Source organism: Copadichromis virginalis, linkage group LG19 (assembly GCF_057382275.1).
Source record: "Copadichromis virginalis isolate Kocher_CV1m ecotype Utaka linkage group LG19, C_Virginalis_male_GT1.1, whole genome shotgun sequence".
Lineage (NCBI taxonomy): Eukaryota > Metazoa > Chordata > Actinopteri > Cichliformes > Cichlidae > Copadichromis > Copadichromis virginalis.
The window spans coordinates 30,328,024-30,342,500 of NC_140636.1; the positions used below are offsets into that span (position 1 = coordinate 30,328,024).

Below are 14,477 nucleotides of genomic sequence, written 5' to 3' on the forward strand. Positions count from 1 at the left end.
AGCATACCAGCACCAGAATGGCTGAAAAAGAAAAGAAGCAAGGTGTTGCAATGGCCCAGTCAAAGATTGAAAGATTGAAAGGCTGCAGTGGCACCTTAAGAGAACTGTCCTTAAATAAAAGCCTGCAGACCTTAAAGAGCGGAAGCAGTATTAATATATCAGTCCCTAACAATGAAGTGAGAGACTGATAAAGTTGCACAGAAAACTGTTATTTCAACTTATTGGTGCTAAAAGCGGTTCTGCAACTAAATGTGATAATTAAGCCGGTTAAGGATTTGTTATAAAAATTTAAAACGGTCCCCTACTGTGAACCACCAGATGGTGGTAGAATAAATTACCTAAAATAATATGCCTTGAAGTCTGCAATCAATTTCCCAACACACATCTTTATTAAGTAAATAAACATACAGCAAAAAATATAGAACCATGCATCAGACAGACAAACGTGACATTTAAACAACAGGCCTGTTATTCCTGGAACAGGGCTGGAGGTAAGACAGGACAGAACCACTTCAGCCTCGTCATTCAAGGTCAAAACATTCTATAAATATAACAACAACTTAAACTAGATAAAAATATTCATATTGTAACAACTGTGTATGAAGTATCTCCTTTTCTACGTTGCGCCCACAACAAAAATACCATTTATATTCTCATTTCCTCTGCACAGTGGTTAAATGTAATTTCAAACCTTTTTCACTGCTAAGACCTAAACAGTCTACCAAATAAGAGTAAAAAAAATGTCAGTGACCTGTATGGTGCAGTTTTAGCTTCACAAATATGACAATGTCAGAATATTTCAAACAGCCTTAAGCCGGTTCTCAGATGTGCGGGAGTGAGAGACGCATAGCTTTCGAAAATAAAATCTGTCAGTGATGATTTGAGGGCAAAGTTGAGCTTCCGTAAATTACCTTCTCTCTAGCGCTGTTCCTCTCGGCTCTGCAGAGCTACACAGACAGTAAGAAATCCTGGCGTGCATAGATGTTGGAACATTGTCATTTTGTACTCTTCTATACTGGAATAGCAAATGGTAGTATGATTGTTGGGCAGCAGGACAATCTCTCTGCAGTTGTTCATTTAACATAAGGCAGTATTTTATAATAAGGTCTTTGACACTTTCTATGTCTGTATATACACAAGCTTTGTCCATTTCACAGTGTTTACTGACCATGCTGGTTGAAAACAACACACTGACTGTACATGTTTGTGTTTAGTCACTCTTTACTACCTTTTCAGTGCACTTACCCATCCACCTTTTCTTGTGCATACGTTTCAGAACTTCCACCAAGGCCTGGACAATTTTCCAATTAACTCTCCCCTTAAAGTAGTAGAACCAACAGTGTCGTTTTGCTTTTGTGTATATAGTACCAAAAGTGTTAAAAGTTGGCACATCAGTAGAAATTTTTCAGAATTTCATGTCAGCAAAATCCAGTGATGATCAACATCGAAAAACGTGACTTAATCTGTCTCCTAAAACCTGTGTATGTATATATATTATCTGACAGGAAGAGCATACGCTGTAACAGTAGTGCATACATACAGTGACAATACAGCAGATATACAGTATGTACACAGTTGTTAGATGCTGTAAAGGAGACCTTTCTGTCCACTGGACAGGATTAAGGCAATTTCACAAGTGTCTTGGTTTTTACGGTAACCGCTGTGCAGTATGACTGCTGATGTCATCTTATTTTTGTACAAATATATGAAAAATTTCCAGTTGGGTAAAATGAATGACTTATACCTGCTGCTTTGTTTGAGTTATAGTACTGTGCAAAAGACATGAGCCACCCTTCTACTGACACCATTTCTGATTAGGCGTCAGTTTCCGGTGGATGGGTCAACGTAAAGCCCAGATGCATCTCCCAGGTCCCATGTAAGGTCTTTGGATTTTTTTTTTTTGAAGTTGGTTCAATTGCTGTCAATGGGAATCATCTTGTTGATGCCAAAATACTATTTTTTTTAATCTGTCAGACTGTGTTATCGTTAGCATTTTTCATAGACTTACCTGAAAAAATGGGAACAAATGATCTGTTTTTTGCAACAGGCCTCTAGTAACAGAGTGCCTGAAAATATAATTTAAAATTGGTTCTGTGCTAAGTTGTCTGTTATGTGTCGACACAACACTGCTTCATCCCTTTTGTGAGATGCTTTTTTATTATCATTGAATGATTCGGTGAGGTAAAATAACTGGACTGAAAATGAATGAAAAAAGCAACTAAATGTCCAAAGAAAAACTTTGGAAGACCTTCAGAAAACCTAGAAAACTATTACTCAAAACAACATTTAAAAAAAATAACAAGAAAGAGACAAAACATAAAAAAAGGTGGCTGGAGACTTTTGCACAATACTGTACGTCTGTGTAATAGGTTTTACTGAATGGGTACCTGGTTATATTTGTGTATTTCCTCTCATAATAATTATATTATTTAAAAATATATTTGTATATTTTATAGCTGACAAATGTAGGCAATTTAGGGTTCTTATTAAGAAGTGTGGGATTACTCTATTAGCTATATAAATCTTGCTATGAAATATCATATGGCCTTGAAATAAATATATATTATTTAAATCTCTTATTTAGCCAGTTGGAGAATATTTCCTTCTGGTAAGGGTTGCCTACAGATAATGTCTCTTTGAAAAACAGTTTAGCTGGAAATGTTTTTTCCACCTTATTCATATGCATTACACAACATGCATTTGTGTAAGTGAAAGTAAATTGTTTTAACAGTTTGCAGTCAGCGCAGCCTGCCTAAACCTAATGGATAACCTCTCGCAAACATGCAGAATTAAGTCACCTCATTAAACACACTTCATTTTCAGCACTTGTATATATTAGAGCAAGAATTAATGATCTTTTGCTGGTTTTACTAACAGTACTTAAAAAAAGAGTGAATAGCACAGTATCTTTGTGTTGTAGAGAGAATGTGGTTTTATCCTGGTGCCTCTAAATATCGCCATCACTTAAACAAAAACATACTGACTAGCATGTCTCAGGTCAATAAATACACTGACGTACAATAGAGAAAAAGGTTGCAGACTGCGTGAAACGTGCCGTGGCTAAGATACATAAAACAACATCGGAACACCCCATCACACCAAGTATGTGTTTGCTGCAGGGAGAGATACAGAACAGTACAGAAAGTTAGGACTCGTTATCATCGTCATCATCATGCATAAAATAAAAATCGCTTTCTCCACTCAGTTCAGCAGCGTACCGTATTGCTGTGCCTTGGTCAAACTGTCCTTTCTCGTCAGTCCTGTACTGCCAAACTTTTGGTATCTTGCAGAAGTCTTCTTTGGGAGCGCGGGGCCGATGCTGAGAGCAGAGCTGGAGCTCGGGCGGGGCCGGACGCTCGGCCTGGGGGTGGGGTAGTGTTGAAGACTTGAGGCTTCAAGTGAGCTTTGGTGTAAGGAATCAGCCGAACTGTCTGCGCTCAGATTCACGTAGTCCTTCTTTGCGCTGCTTGCCGCTGTCGCTCCCCCGCTGCTCTCCTTGTCTTTAGAGCTCCCTGAGAGGAACAAACTGCTCTCAGAGTCCTGACTGTCATCCTTGGCTCTATACAGCACAGAAGTTTTCTCCTGCTTGCGATGCTCTTTTGGCTTGGGACTGCGGCTGGGAGAGGAGGAACTCATGGGAAAGCACTGCTCCAGCACCCGACTGTGGAAGACGTCGTCTCCTTCTTGGAAGCTGCTGTAGAGAGACCCTTTGACTTTACTGGAGGGGCCCATGGCAAAGTGGCGTTCAGAGAAACTGTATGGAGAAACCCGCCCTGTAATGTTGCGATAAGAAGATGAGAAGGTGTTGATGTCTTCCACGCTGAGCTGTCTCCAGCGGCTGCTCAGGTCATCCTCGGAGACCTGGACATCACCCTGGCTGTCAAGGGTTCCTCCATGAGCCTGGCCCAGTCCAATTGTAGACCCCATGCTGTGAGAGGAGGCCAGACGAGGAGTGCTGGAGTGGAATGGTTCACTGAAACATGACGCTGTCCTTGTGTAGGCTGGTGAGGGGCCCTTCTGGGGGCTCCTTTGGGTTGCCATGTGCTGGATGCTGTGGGACTTGGGGAAGCTTGATCTGTCTTTATCATAGGAGGAAATACTTTTGTGCTCATAGTCTCCACTACTACCTTCTCGCCAGTCCATGTAGAGACCCTGGTGGGAAGAAGATAAGGTGCTGCTGCCAGTGCGCCCACATCCTCCACTAACTCCTCCCTTTTCATCTGATGCAAGACTAAAACTGGAGTAGGAACTGGACACTGGGAGACTCCCAGTGCCGAACTCATCGTGGTGACGGAAGGAGGATGGGGGTTCATGGTGGGAAAAACTTCCAGAGTGGAAAGCATCTTCATCGGGGTTGCTGTCAACAGAGTTCTGAGCGTGAAGCTGAAGCAGGCCAGTGCCATGAAGGTCGACACTTTGTCTGCGCTCGGTGTCCTGCCATCGTTCAGGACAGTAGAGCGCCGTGTCGCTGCAGTACAGGTCAGATGTCTTATAAGAAAGGCGCCGGTTCAGATGATCAGTGCTTCCTGTTCCTGTCAGAAAGTCTCCATCCTGTGCCTGCGGGCTGGGTGAACGCGTTACAGGGCAACTGCTTCCAGGCTCTGGCTTTTCCAGGACCTTGGCAATTATGGCTGTGGGCACAGCGTCTGGATAATTTGAGTGACACATTGCCATGGTGACGCCACTACTCTGATTATGTTTTTCCATGAGGGAACTGATGCGTTCCTGGAAATCCAGTGGCAGCTGAGGCATGGAAGAGAAATACAAAGAGAGACAAAAGAAGCTGGATAAAGACAGGAAACTACAACCCAAAACAGCAAAACAAATGTTTTTGAAAAGTTGTGACAGTTGCTGAGCTTGTATTCAGCAAAGCTCTTTAAAAATGAATAAGTTCTTCAAGAGCCTTTTTAGCTGAATACTGAATGTATTTTTAAATGCCATTTCTTACTTTTCTGTAGGTCTAGGTGCAAAAATTCTCCTTTGATTTAGACCAGTATATGTGTCTCAGGGGGGAAATGTTTACATTCTCATTCATCCATGCATGGTAGTATTGAGGGCAACTGGTCGTTTTTTTAGGTTTCTGAAGACTTTTGCCTCTCATCCAAGAGGCTTCTTCAGTTCTATTACAACTAGTGGAGGATCCAAGGTATTTAACCACTAGCAGGGGCTGTACCCTTGGAAGTGGCCCTAAGGGTTGGTGACCAACTATTAGTCATAAAAGTCATCACATGAAATAAGGTGTGAAGAAATGCTTATGAAGTAAAACCTGGTACTCTCCACCAGCCATTTGATAAATGAAACCTCTTAAATGAGAGGTGAATGTCTTCATGAACCTAAAGAAGTCGAGTTGGAGGTAGATGCCCTGTCTGACCTGAATTCCTCTCCTGATAACACAAAGAAACTGTGCTACCTTTAATAACTTTCTAAACAACCTTTATTTAGTTATGTGTTACAGAGTCCACAACTTAATTATACAGACATAAGTATTTCTTCTTTCCTTCCTGCTTTCTTCCATCTGTTTCTCAGCCTGTCATCTTTCTCCTTTTCTTGCTGTGTCTCTCTCTCTCACACACACAGACAGACACATAATCTCTTTGATTGGCTCCAGTTTGAGAAAAATGTTCCTGTCAATTACAGACTGGCTCTTTGTGCCTATTAAAGCTGGTCAGGGTCAGCAGGAACTGTTCCCGACACACTGAGCTCTCTTTCTACTCATCCCTTTCTTTATCCTTTCATCTTTCTCCTCTTGCACCACTGCCTTCTCAACCAAAAGACTCTCATTCCCCCCATCTCTCTTTTTTTTCTTTTAGTGTGTCTTTTTATTTCTCTTTCTACCATCAAACAACATTGGTTCCACAGGGAAGGGCTTAGATTCAAATTAAACCAGTTCTCTGGGTCTCCAGCTGGGTATTGGAAAAAAATAGATAAAATTCTGACTTAGCTTTGTTAAGAAATAGAAGCTCGCCTCGGCATAAAATAACCTGCATCTTTTAAGTCGGGGCTATTTTTAGCAGCTGTTGACTCTCCCAGAGGGAATAGAGATGGAAAGTAGGTGAGGCTGTGGGGGGAGAGTGCAAGATAATATACAGTGTGTGCTCCAAGTAAGTCAGCTCAGCATTAGTTGCTATCTGAGGCAGATCTTAATTAACAGTCACATAGTTGTGCAGTGTTAAGCAACGTGACAGCGAACACATCTGCAGGTCTTCTTTTATTACAATAAGTGGATTAATAGCATATCGTGGAGCTGGTTACTTAAAAGACTAGAAATTCACCCCTTGTTCCTAAACTCCATATTTCCTGCTTCACAATGGAGATAAAACATTTCAAATTAAATGTTAGTTTTACTAGCAATAAGACACACTCCATAGCTTCTTTAGTTAATCTTGGTAAATCTGTTACATATCTAAACTGGGGGAAATAGTTAAACTTAGCACCAAAAAAGTACATTTGTGTTTGGTCAATTATTTCTTTGTTGTAACAATGTTTCTTGGCAATAAATCTCACACTGTTGGAAATCCTGTTTATTTTTCCTTAAATGGTGCCGAGAAAAATGTGAGAAAAATGCAGACTTAAGTATACGGGCTTGTCTGGCCAACAGCTTATTCTACTATTGACTCTTTTTTTGAGCTTCTGGTACCCCAGGCGCTGACAATCAGGTGCCTGATTAGTGTCACCTGTGAACTACAACGGTCAGCTGTTTTCAGATTAGGAGTGAGTCCTAGTACCACCACCAAATTGAAGGTCAGGGTCCATATAACAGGGAGTGTCAGAGACCAGCTGCAAAGTGGGCGTCCCACAGCATTGTGTGACGACGCTGGTAATGAGTATGAGAAGGTTTTCCAAGCTGTTGTGTATGTGTGTGGTTCTTCCACAAGCTACTGAGGCCCCTATTTATTAAATTAATAAATTGTTAAATTGTCAGACCTCCAATCCAATAAGTGACGCCAAACAAAAGTCAGTAGCAGACTGACACTTTGTTAATGATTTGAAGCAGTCAGGATTTTCACTATTTTAAGTACACGCCTGTAAGGTCCGCCTGCTCAGGAAACACATGCACAGACCTTTCCTAAGTTTGTCAGTGTACATTTAAATTATTTTAAATGTGTTCTTTAGTGGATATTCTGTCTTTCTCTATTAGAATGAAAAAATAAATAAATAAATAAAACAATTTTATTATTTATTTTGTTTATATTTAGCAGCGGAGCAGGTAATTGGACAGTAGTTCTTTAGTTTCATTGGGCAAACTAAGCCCTTAGGTCTCTTATTTCTAGAAGAATCTCTTGGCTGACAAAATCCCCCAAAGCAGAATTTTTACTGTTTCCAGTCAGCTTAGATCAAAACATGTCTAAATGTTACTCTAAATATGCACAGCAGCTATAGTGCTTCAAAACTGAGGCCAATACTACATGCTCCAGTCACAAACATATTCCCCAGCTGATGCCATTTAGAAGAGTGCAAATGAAAGAGAAGGCAATGTTTGTGGATTGAAGTGTAGCACTAATTACCCTCACTAATGCAGTACAGTATTGCCTGTGTTAATGCATGCAATACTAATGTACTTCTGTGAAAGATTCCTAGATGATTCATGTTTTCTATAGAAAAACATACTTGGCATGCATATTTAAGTTTAACAGCCATATCTGAATCAGTTTCTGGCAGCTATATGCAATTAGTGTTATTGCATTGTGGCTACAGTGCTGCTGTTCAGCAAAGATTAGATGAGCTCCCTATTAGCCAGTGGACTCAATTTCCTGCCCTAAAGTCCTAAATGTGTTTGTTTAAAGAAAAGCATAAAACATCCCCTTTTCAGAGTTTTAACAAGCTGAATTCATTATTGCTCTATTTCATTTATATCAATGGGTTTTTAGTGATGCAAGTAGTCTGTAGGTAGTGCTTCACTTAATTATGAGCCCAGGTCTACAGATTTTTTTCCCTTTCTTTTGTGCCTCAGGCACCTCAAGCCAGCCTTTCATTCATTTATTATGCACAGCTAAGATGCACACAGATGGTACTTCAGACAGCAGACCTTCATCAGTCTGAGAGGAGAGGCCATGAGCGCTGTGGCTCCTTCTTATTGTGAAAACCACTCAAGAAGGCTTTTAATGGTACACCAACACAATATCATAAACTTTGCTTCATTAGAAGAAAAATACATTTAATTTCCTCTTTATTAGTACAAGTAAATGAAACCATCTCAAGCTTACTCGTGGCTGATGTAGTTATGTCCATTAGCCTCAGAGCTGTATGTTGGATTTAAGCTGATGAGTTAAGGTTTCACACAATGCTTGGAAATGTTTTAATGCTTTAAACTAACATTATGTATTATTAGATGTTGGCAATAATATTTGTGAAAGAAAGGAGCTAATGCTGTTTGAAAGTAAATTTTGGTGGAGAAATCCCGACATGGCAGGAGTTACCAAAGTGTGTCCATAGTGTTAAGTAGAATACACTAAAGCAGCATCAGCAGTACGTTTCAAATGCTCGACTAGTGTGTCCTTGTATACTGAATTCAGATGTAGCACTTTCTAAAAGACTTTATTCAAGCAAAGCATTTTGTACAACATGCTGCTTGAATGAAAAATGAAAACTTAAACCGCATTAAATAATAAATAGTAAAGACCCAACTATGTTATTTTATTAATACACTTTATAAAGTTCTCAGATATAAACACTGCAATTTCCTGCCGCTCGTCTAGACTAACCTTGTTTGGAGTGTAATTTAAATAAACAACCCATATGGAAAAGAAATAGTAAAAACTTATATGTGATTACTCATGAAAGTGGCCACTTTCTCATTACTTTCATACATTGTTTTAGTAAGTATCCAAAACATACAAGTTTCATTATATAATTTTTCAAGGGATCTTATATCTGTTTTCACTCTTATATGCTTTTCATACAAGTTTCACACAAGACAGATACAAACTTTATAAGATTTATATATATCTTTTCCATATGGGAAAACATCTTTGCTTATATGGTCGGCGTCGAATTTTAAAGCTGAACTTTTTTTTTTTTTTTTTTTTACTGCCGCACAAACCTAAACCTGCACTGATGTAGCTGCAGCAGGCAGTGCTGGTGAGCTCACCTCAGACATCTTATGTGCTCTGTAGTGAGACTTGGAGCACTGCAGCAGCTGGGCTGCCAGATTGCAGTCTTTCCTGTACAGGTCCTGAAAAAAAAGCAAAAAGATTATTCCCATTCACTTAAAACACACACACACACACACACACACACACACACACACACACACACACACACACACACACACACACACACACACACACACACACACAGGGTTTTCTTTGGCATCTTGATAACTAAAGCATGCTGTGAGTGAGGAGTGTTATGAGTTTAAACCATCCCTGAGTAAAACCTTTAATACGTTAGATTACAGCCTTCTAATTGTGCTTTATAATTATGGGAGATGTCTGAGGGGGGAATCAGGAGAGTGTGCAACGATACAGCTGAACATAAAAATATATGTTACCAAGAAGCATATATATGCATCTTGGTTACATAATTTCACTGGGTAGTTTGCAGAATCTTTACAATACCAGCAAACTTTTCTTTAGACATATCTGCCCTGTGCAGACTGTGCTAATTTTATTAGAGTTGTCTGAAACAGCACATTAACTTATCTGCACCTTCCAGCCAAGGAAGCAAGTACAGCATTATTCATCTCTTTACCCATGCTTTCTTTCTGAAAAGAATGGTTATTAAATTTTTGCTCAAATTTCAGAGCACCGTGAGGGTGGTCTACTGGCACAACAGATGCCTGGTTTCATTGTTTTCTTCGTTTACTGTGCATGCATGTGTTAGTGTGGGCGGTTAACTGGTTTTAGAAGGTTTTCTTTTCGTCTCCCTCCTCTGTTAAACCTGTCCACTTATAAAGGTCAGTTCATGCTGCACTGTAGCTTTCCTGTTTCTCTTTAATAGCACAACCCTGACATTTTCCCCCCATAACATCAAAGCCCTCTCTTTGACAGTCTCAACTCCCCCACCAGTTAACAGTGGCTGCTTTTTGAATCTTTTTTTCCCCTGTTTTGGTGAAAAGAGACATTTGAAGTCCCTGTAGTTTTTCGGGACAGTTCAAATAGACCTTTGAGACCTTTGGTGATGTCTTAGTTAATATGAACTGTGTGGTGTGTCTCTCCTGGGAGTGCCAGCTGACAGCTTTGTTGCTCCAGCTGGTTGTGAGGCAGACTTTGTGATGTCTTATGATCAGTTCTTTATGTACACTATATTAATAATCTCTGAATGTGTGAATTGAGTAGATTCTTTCCTTCAAGTTGTTGTGAAATTAGAGCCATTTACTTTCACAGTCATTATCTTTGTAGGTAATTTATTACATTTGAACAGTCTTTGGGGATCATCAACATCTTGATGCCCTCTTTTGCCTGTCAATGTGTAGGATATGTAACAACTTCTACAGTACTGTGCAAAAGTCTTGAGCCCCGCCTTATTTCTTTATGCTTTGCTTCTTAATAGACACACCTTTTTGTAATGTTTAAAGTGGTCCTGAAGTGTACTTCTCCAGGTTTCCTGAAGGTCTTTCAATTTTAGAAGAATATTTTTTGTTTTTTTAAGTCACTTGACACTGACCTATGAAGCATTCAAGCATAAAATACCCTAAGACAAGCCTAAGGCCTCAGTTCCTAATTTATAATTCAAGGGACAAACCAGCATTGTTTGCACATAACAGACAACTTAGTGTATTTGGACACTTTACTAGCAGCCTATTGCAAAAATACATAATTTGTTTCTATTTCTGTAGTTGGCTCTTTCAAAAATGCCAAGAGATAACACAGCTTGACACATAAATGATATTTTTACACCAACCACCAACCAAAAACCCTATCCACTGCAGATGAACAGGATCATGTCCTTAAATACCATGTATTTACCATGCTCGTGTATGTACCATGTACTATGTTAAAGCCTGTTAGAATTGTGAAAACTCAAGTTTTTGCCTTATACTGTATTTCCATGTATGTTTGTACATTTTTTAATAAACTGCTGGACCTGTTTTCCATTTTCCTTGCAAAATATCAAGACATGAGGGGTAATTCAGGACAATTGCAAACTGCTGTAGATTAAACGGCTTCATCAGTTAAGTGTAAAGCAAACACACAATTCATTTGTAGTGTGTTTTGTGGCAGTGGGTCTCAGGCACTGTGACCCACTGACACAACTGTGAGGTTTTATTTTATTTCTTTGTGTTTTGAGCAGAAAATTTGACAGTTGATCTCCAGAGGAAATGTCTGCCTCACGGCTGGCACTGCTGGGACAAATTGTGAAACCTACTCAAAATGAACCTCGTCTCTAATCACCTCCGCTGGATGTTGGAGGGGAGGATTGTAAGAGGGCTCTATAGCTCAGAAGTGCTAAAAATTTGCCATAGAGCGGTAAGAGAAAATCTAACTCATCCTAGAGCCCCTCCACAAGAAAAAAACAGTAAAATCACTTCAAAGAAAAGCGAGGCACCAAATTTCCACATGCCGTTGAGCTCAGGTCTATGCAGCTGTGGATTCAACCTCTGCCAGCCCCGAGGATGCCCATTGATTTCAGTTCTATCACTATAAAACATCCAGTGGCTTAGAGTTAATTCCTCTATCTGCTGTGACACCTTGAAGCACAAATATTGAGGATGTTGCAGAAATACAGTGAGTGTGACTTCCAGTTTGACATGAGGAAGTGCTCTCCTCAGAAAGAGTTGATTTTTATCTTCCAAAACCAACTGTTGTTTTGGTGCTAACAAGGCACCAAGTAAGTAAGGAATGAAGGCAGCTGCCCCAGGGCATCAAGTCTCTGTGCCCTGGATTTCCTGGGCTACTGTGCCTGCAGGAAAAATATAATCTGGGCAAGCAATCATACCAAAAAGTTCAGAAACTGTCCAAATAACCTAGCTTCAGGTATATTCCCAGTGCTGACAAGAGGTGTTATGGGGAACTTACATTATATAGATGGAGTAGCTTTAAGTACTCACATTGTCCTCTCTGAGTTTATTAATGGTGATCTTCGCCTCCATGAGATGATTGTTGAGAACAATGATTTCCCGGCTGAGGGCTCTCTTTTCCTCCTCGTGGTGCTGTGACTAGAGTGTAAGAGAAAGAATGGACAAGTTAAAAGAGAAACTGGAGAAAAACAGAAGGAAAAAACCCCAAGGATGACAGAGTGGATGATAAGATGAGGGGCAGGAAGTGAGGGTTAGAGAAAAGAGATAACGAAAGAGATGAGAGAACCAAAGTTGGAGGAGCAACAGAGGTAAAACAAGATTATAAAGGAGCACAAGAAAAATGAAAGGGGGAAAGTCATAAGTCACTGTCAGCGTGAAGCTGGGGCTAGCACCAGGACTTAATTAAAAGAAGATTACACTTGCCAGAGCTCATATCATATCAATTACTCTGGGAGTAAGAGAAAGAAGCATGGAGGGGAAGCGAGCGAAAGATGAGAAAAATAAAGTGGGTGCAAGAAAGACAAATGAAACACTCCATTTCCAGTGATTACTGTCAAAGAAGTGCAAAATGACCTGTAGTGACATTTGAACCACACTAACAGCCGAGTTTAATGATGGCTTCTATCTCTCTCTCTCTCTCTCTCTCTCTCTCTCTCTCTCTCTCTCTCTCTCTCTCTCTCTCTCTCTCTCTCTCTCTCTCTCTCTCTCTCTCTCTCTCTCTCTCTCTCTCTCTCTCTCTCTTTGTGTCTGTCCAGTCAGCTCAGCAGCTGTTGGCCACTTAATCCACCAGCTTGCCACAGATATCACCCCTAATGATTTTGGTGGCCTGATCGCTCATCTAATATAATCGAAATTCCTTTATTTGCACGTCTAAACTGTAAAAATAGGAAATAATTCATTCTTGCTAAATTGGCGTGTGACAATCATTATTCTCAGCCAACAGGCCAGTCGTAACAACGCCATGATCTTTTATAAAGATTATGACCTGTGTGAGAGTATCGTGGGATCAGGTTCTTTAGCTCCACAAACTAAATGCATCTCATAACAAACAATGATTCTGGCATGCAGTTAAGACTTCAGCCTCCAGGGGCAGTATAGGGTTCTTTTGGCTTAGAAATTATGTTTTGTTTTTCTTATTCACATGTGTCACACTGGTATACACACATACACAAAGTTGTAACTGTGAAACCTGTCACACAGCACCAGCTGTCAAATGATACACTCACTTGGCCTCCCACCCTTTTTTCCCTCCCTCCTTCTAATCTCCCAATGGTGGTGATTGTTTTGAAATACAGAGGTGCAGCGCCAATCTAATAGGTGGCAATTAATGTCAGTTTAAGCAATAGAGCAGCATTGATATTCAAATCCAATTCTGTTACGGTCTCATTAATCAGCTGTCGAGACAAGCGCCTCCCCGCTGTTCTTTCTCCAGCTCATTACTCCTGCCTCCAGCTCGTTCTCACTATGTGGATGACCACATTAGGTACATTTTTAAGCTCAGATATTTAATTTGTCGCTTTCCTTTCTTTGTTAAAGTGATGTTGTGTTGGCTCAGAGACAATCTCCAGCTCAGATGTTAATATGACTGGTGTTGTGGTTTTACACATGGCTGCTTTTTATTTTTTATTTTAAGAGTGACTCTGGACTTTAAAAACTGCACAATCGGCCTCATTTTGCAATACGTGACTTTTTAATGCGACTTTTTTTTTTGCTGTTTTCCAGCTGTGCAACAAGCTGCAAGCAACTTTAGTAATCAGCTGGAGTTGTGTGTGTGCACCCCCAGTGAAAGCTAAGTTTGGTTTAGACTCCACCAGCTACTAGTGCCTGACTCCATCTGTGCTCCCTGTAATGTTGCGCTTTGGGCATGTAGAATAGAAGGTGTTTATCAGAAGGCCTTTTCATTGAATTCAGCTGCCTAATGCATTTGTAAATTATGACGACTAGAGCAGCAAAGTAGAGATAAAAGGCAGCAGCCACACTGTGGGAAGCTTTATAGTTAAGTGATAATTCTGTGTGTGCGTGTTTATCACTTGTACATCAGTAATTTGATTCAGTGTTAGTACAGAAATATTGATTAGTGCATCTTTCAAACCCGTCTAATCGATTGACCGGAGGCTCGAGTGTATCTGCACTGTGATAAATGTTGTAATAAAGAGTAGAAAAAATGAATCAGCGCAGCTTTAATGTTAGTTAGAATTCAAGCCTGTTTCATTTACTACATATAACCCAATAGAACAGGAACACAGCCGCTATCATCGGCATTAAAAGGCATCTTTAATTTGCGATTCTTCTTAATGATCTTTGGGTCTTCTATTGCATTTTTGCTGAAAATTATAGGAAAACAGGGCACAGAGTCTGCTTAGAGACAAAAGAGACAGAGGGCATTCTTAACTGTATAGTCATCATTGATCTTGTGCTGTATTTTAGAGAGAAGAGGAAAATGGGTTTTTATTTTCAGAGTTCTAGCCAGCAGAATTTCAGCTGTGCACATTGATTTTTGCTATCTCCAGCAGTCACT

General features: G+C 40.1%; 1 protein-coding gene across 2 annotated transcripts in view; it reads right to left on the reverse strand.

Moving 5' to 3' along the window:
• Positions 1-366: 366 nt before the first annotated feature.
• The window catches only part of begain (brain-enriched guanylate kinase-associated), a 60,356-nt gene continuing 46,245 nt past the window's right edge, over positions 367-14,477 (reverse strand). For both annotated transcript variants that reach the window (XM_085442442.1, XM_085442443.1), the window contains exons 5-7: positions 11,990-12,097; positions 9,089-9,172; positions 367-4,743 (exon numbers count right to left, since the gene is read on the reverse strand). In XM_085442442.1, the coding sequence (XP_085298568.1) occupies positions 3,202-4,743; positions 9,089-9,172; positions 11,990-12,097 (1,734 nt within the window). In that variant the 3' untranslated portion in view covers positions 367-3,201. The remainder of the gene's footprint in view (positions 4,744-9,088; positions 9,173-11,989; positions 12,098-14,477) is intronic.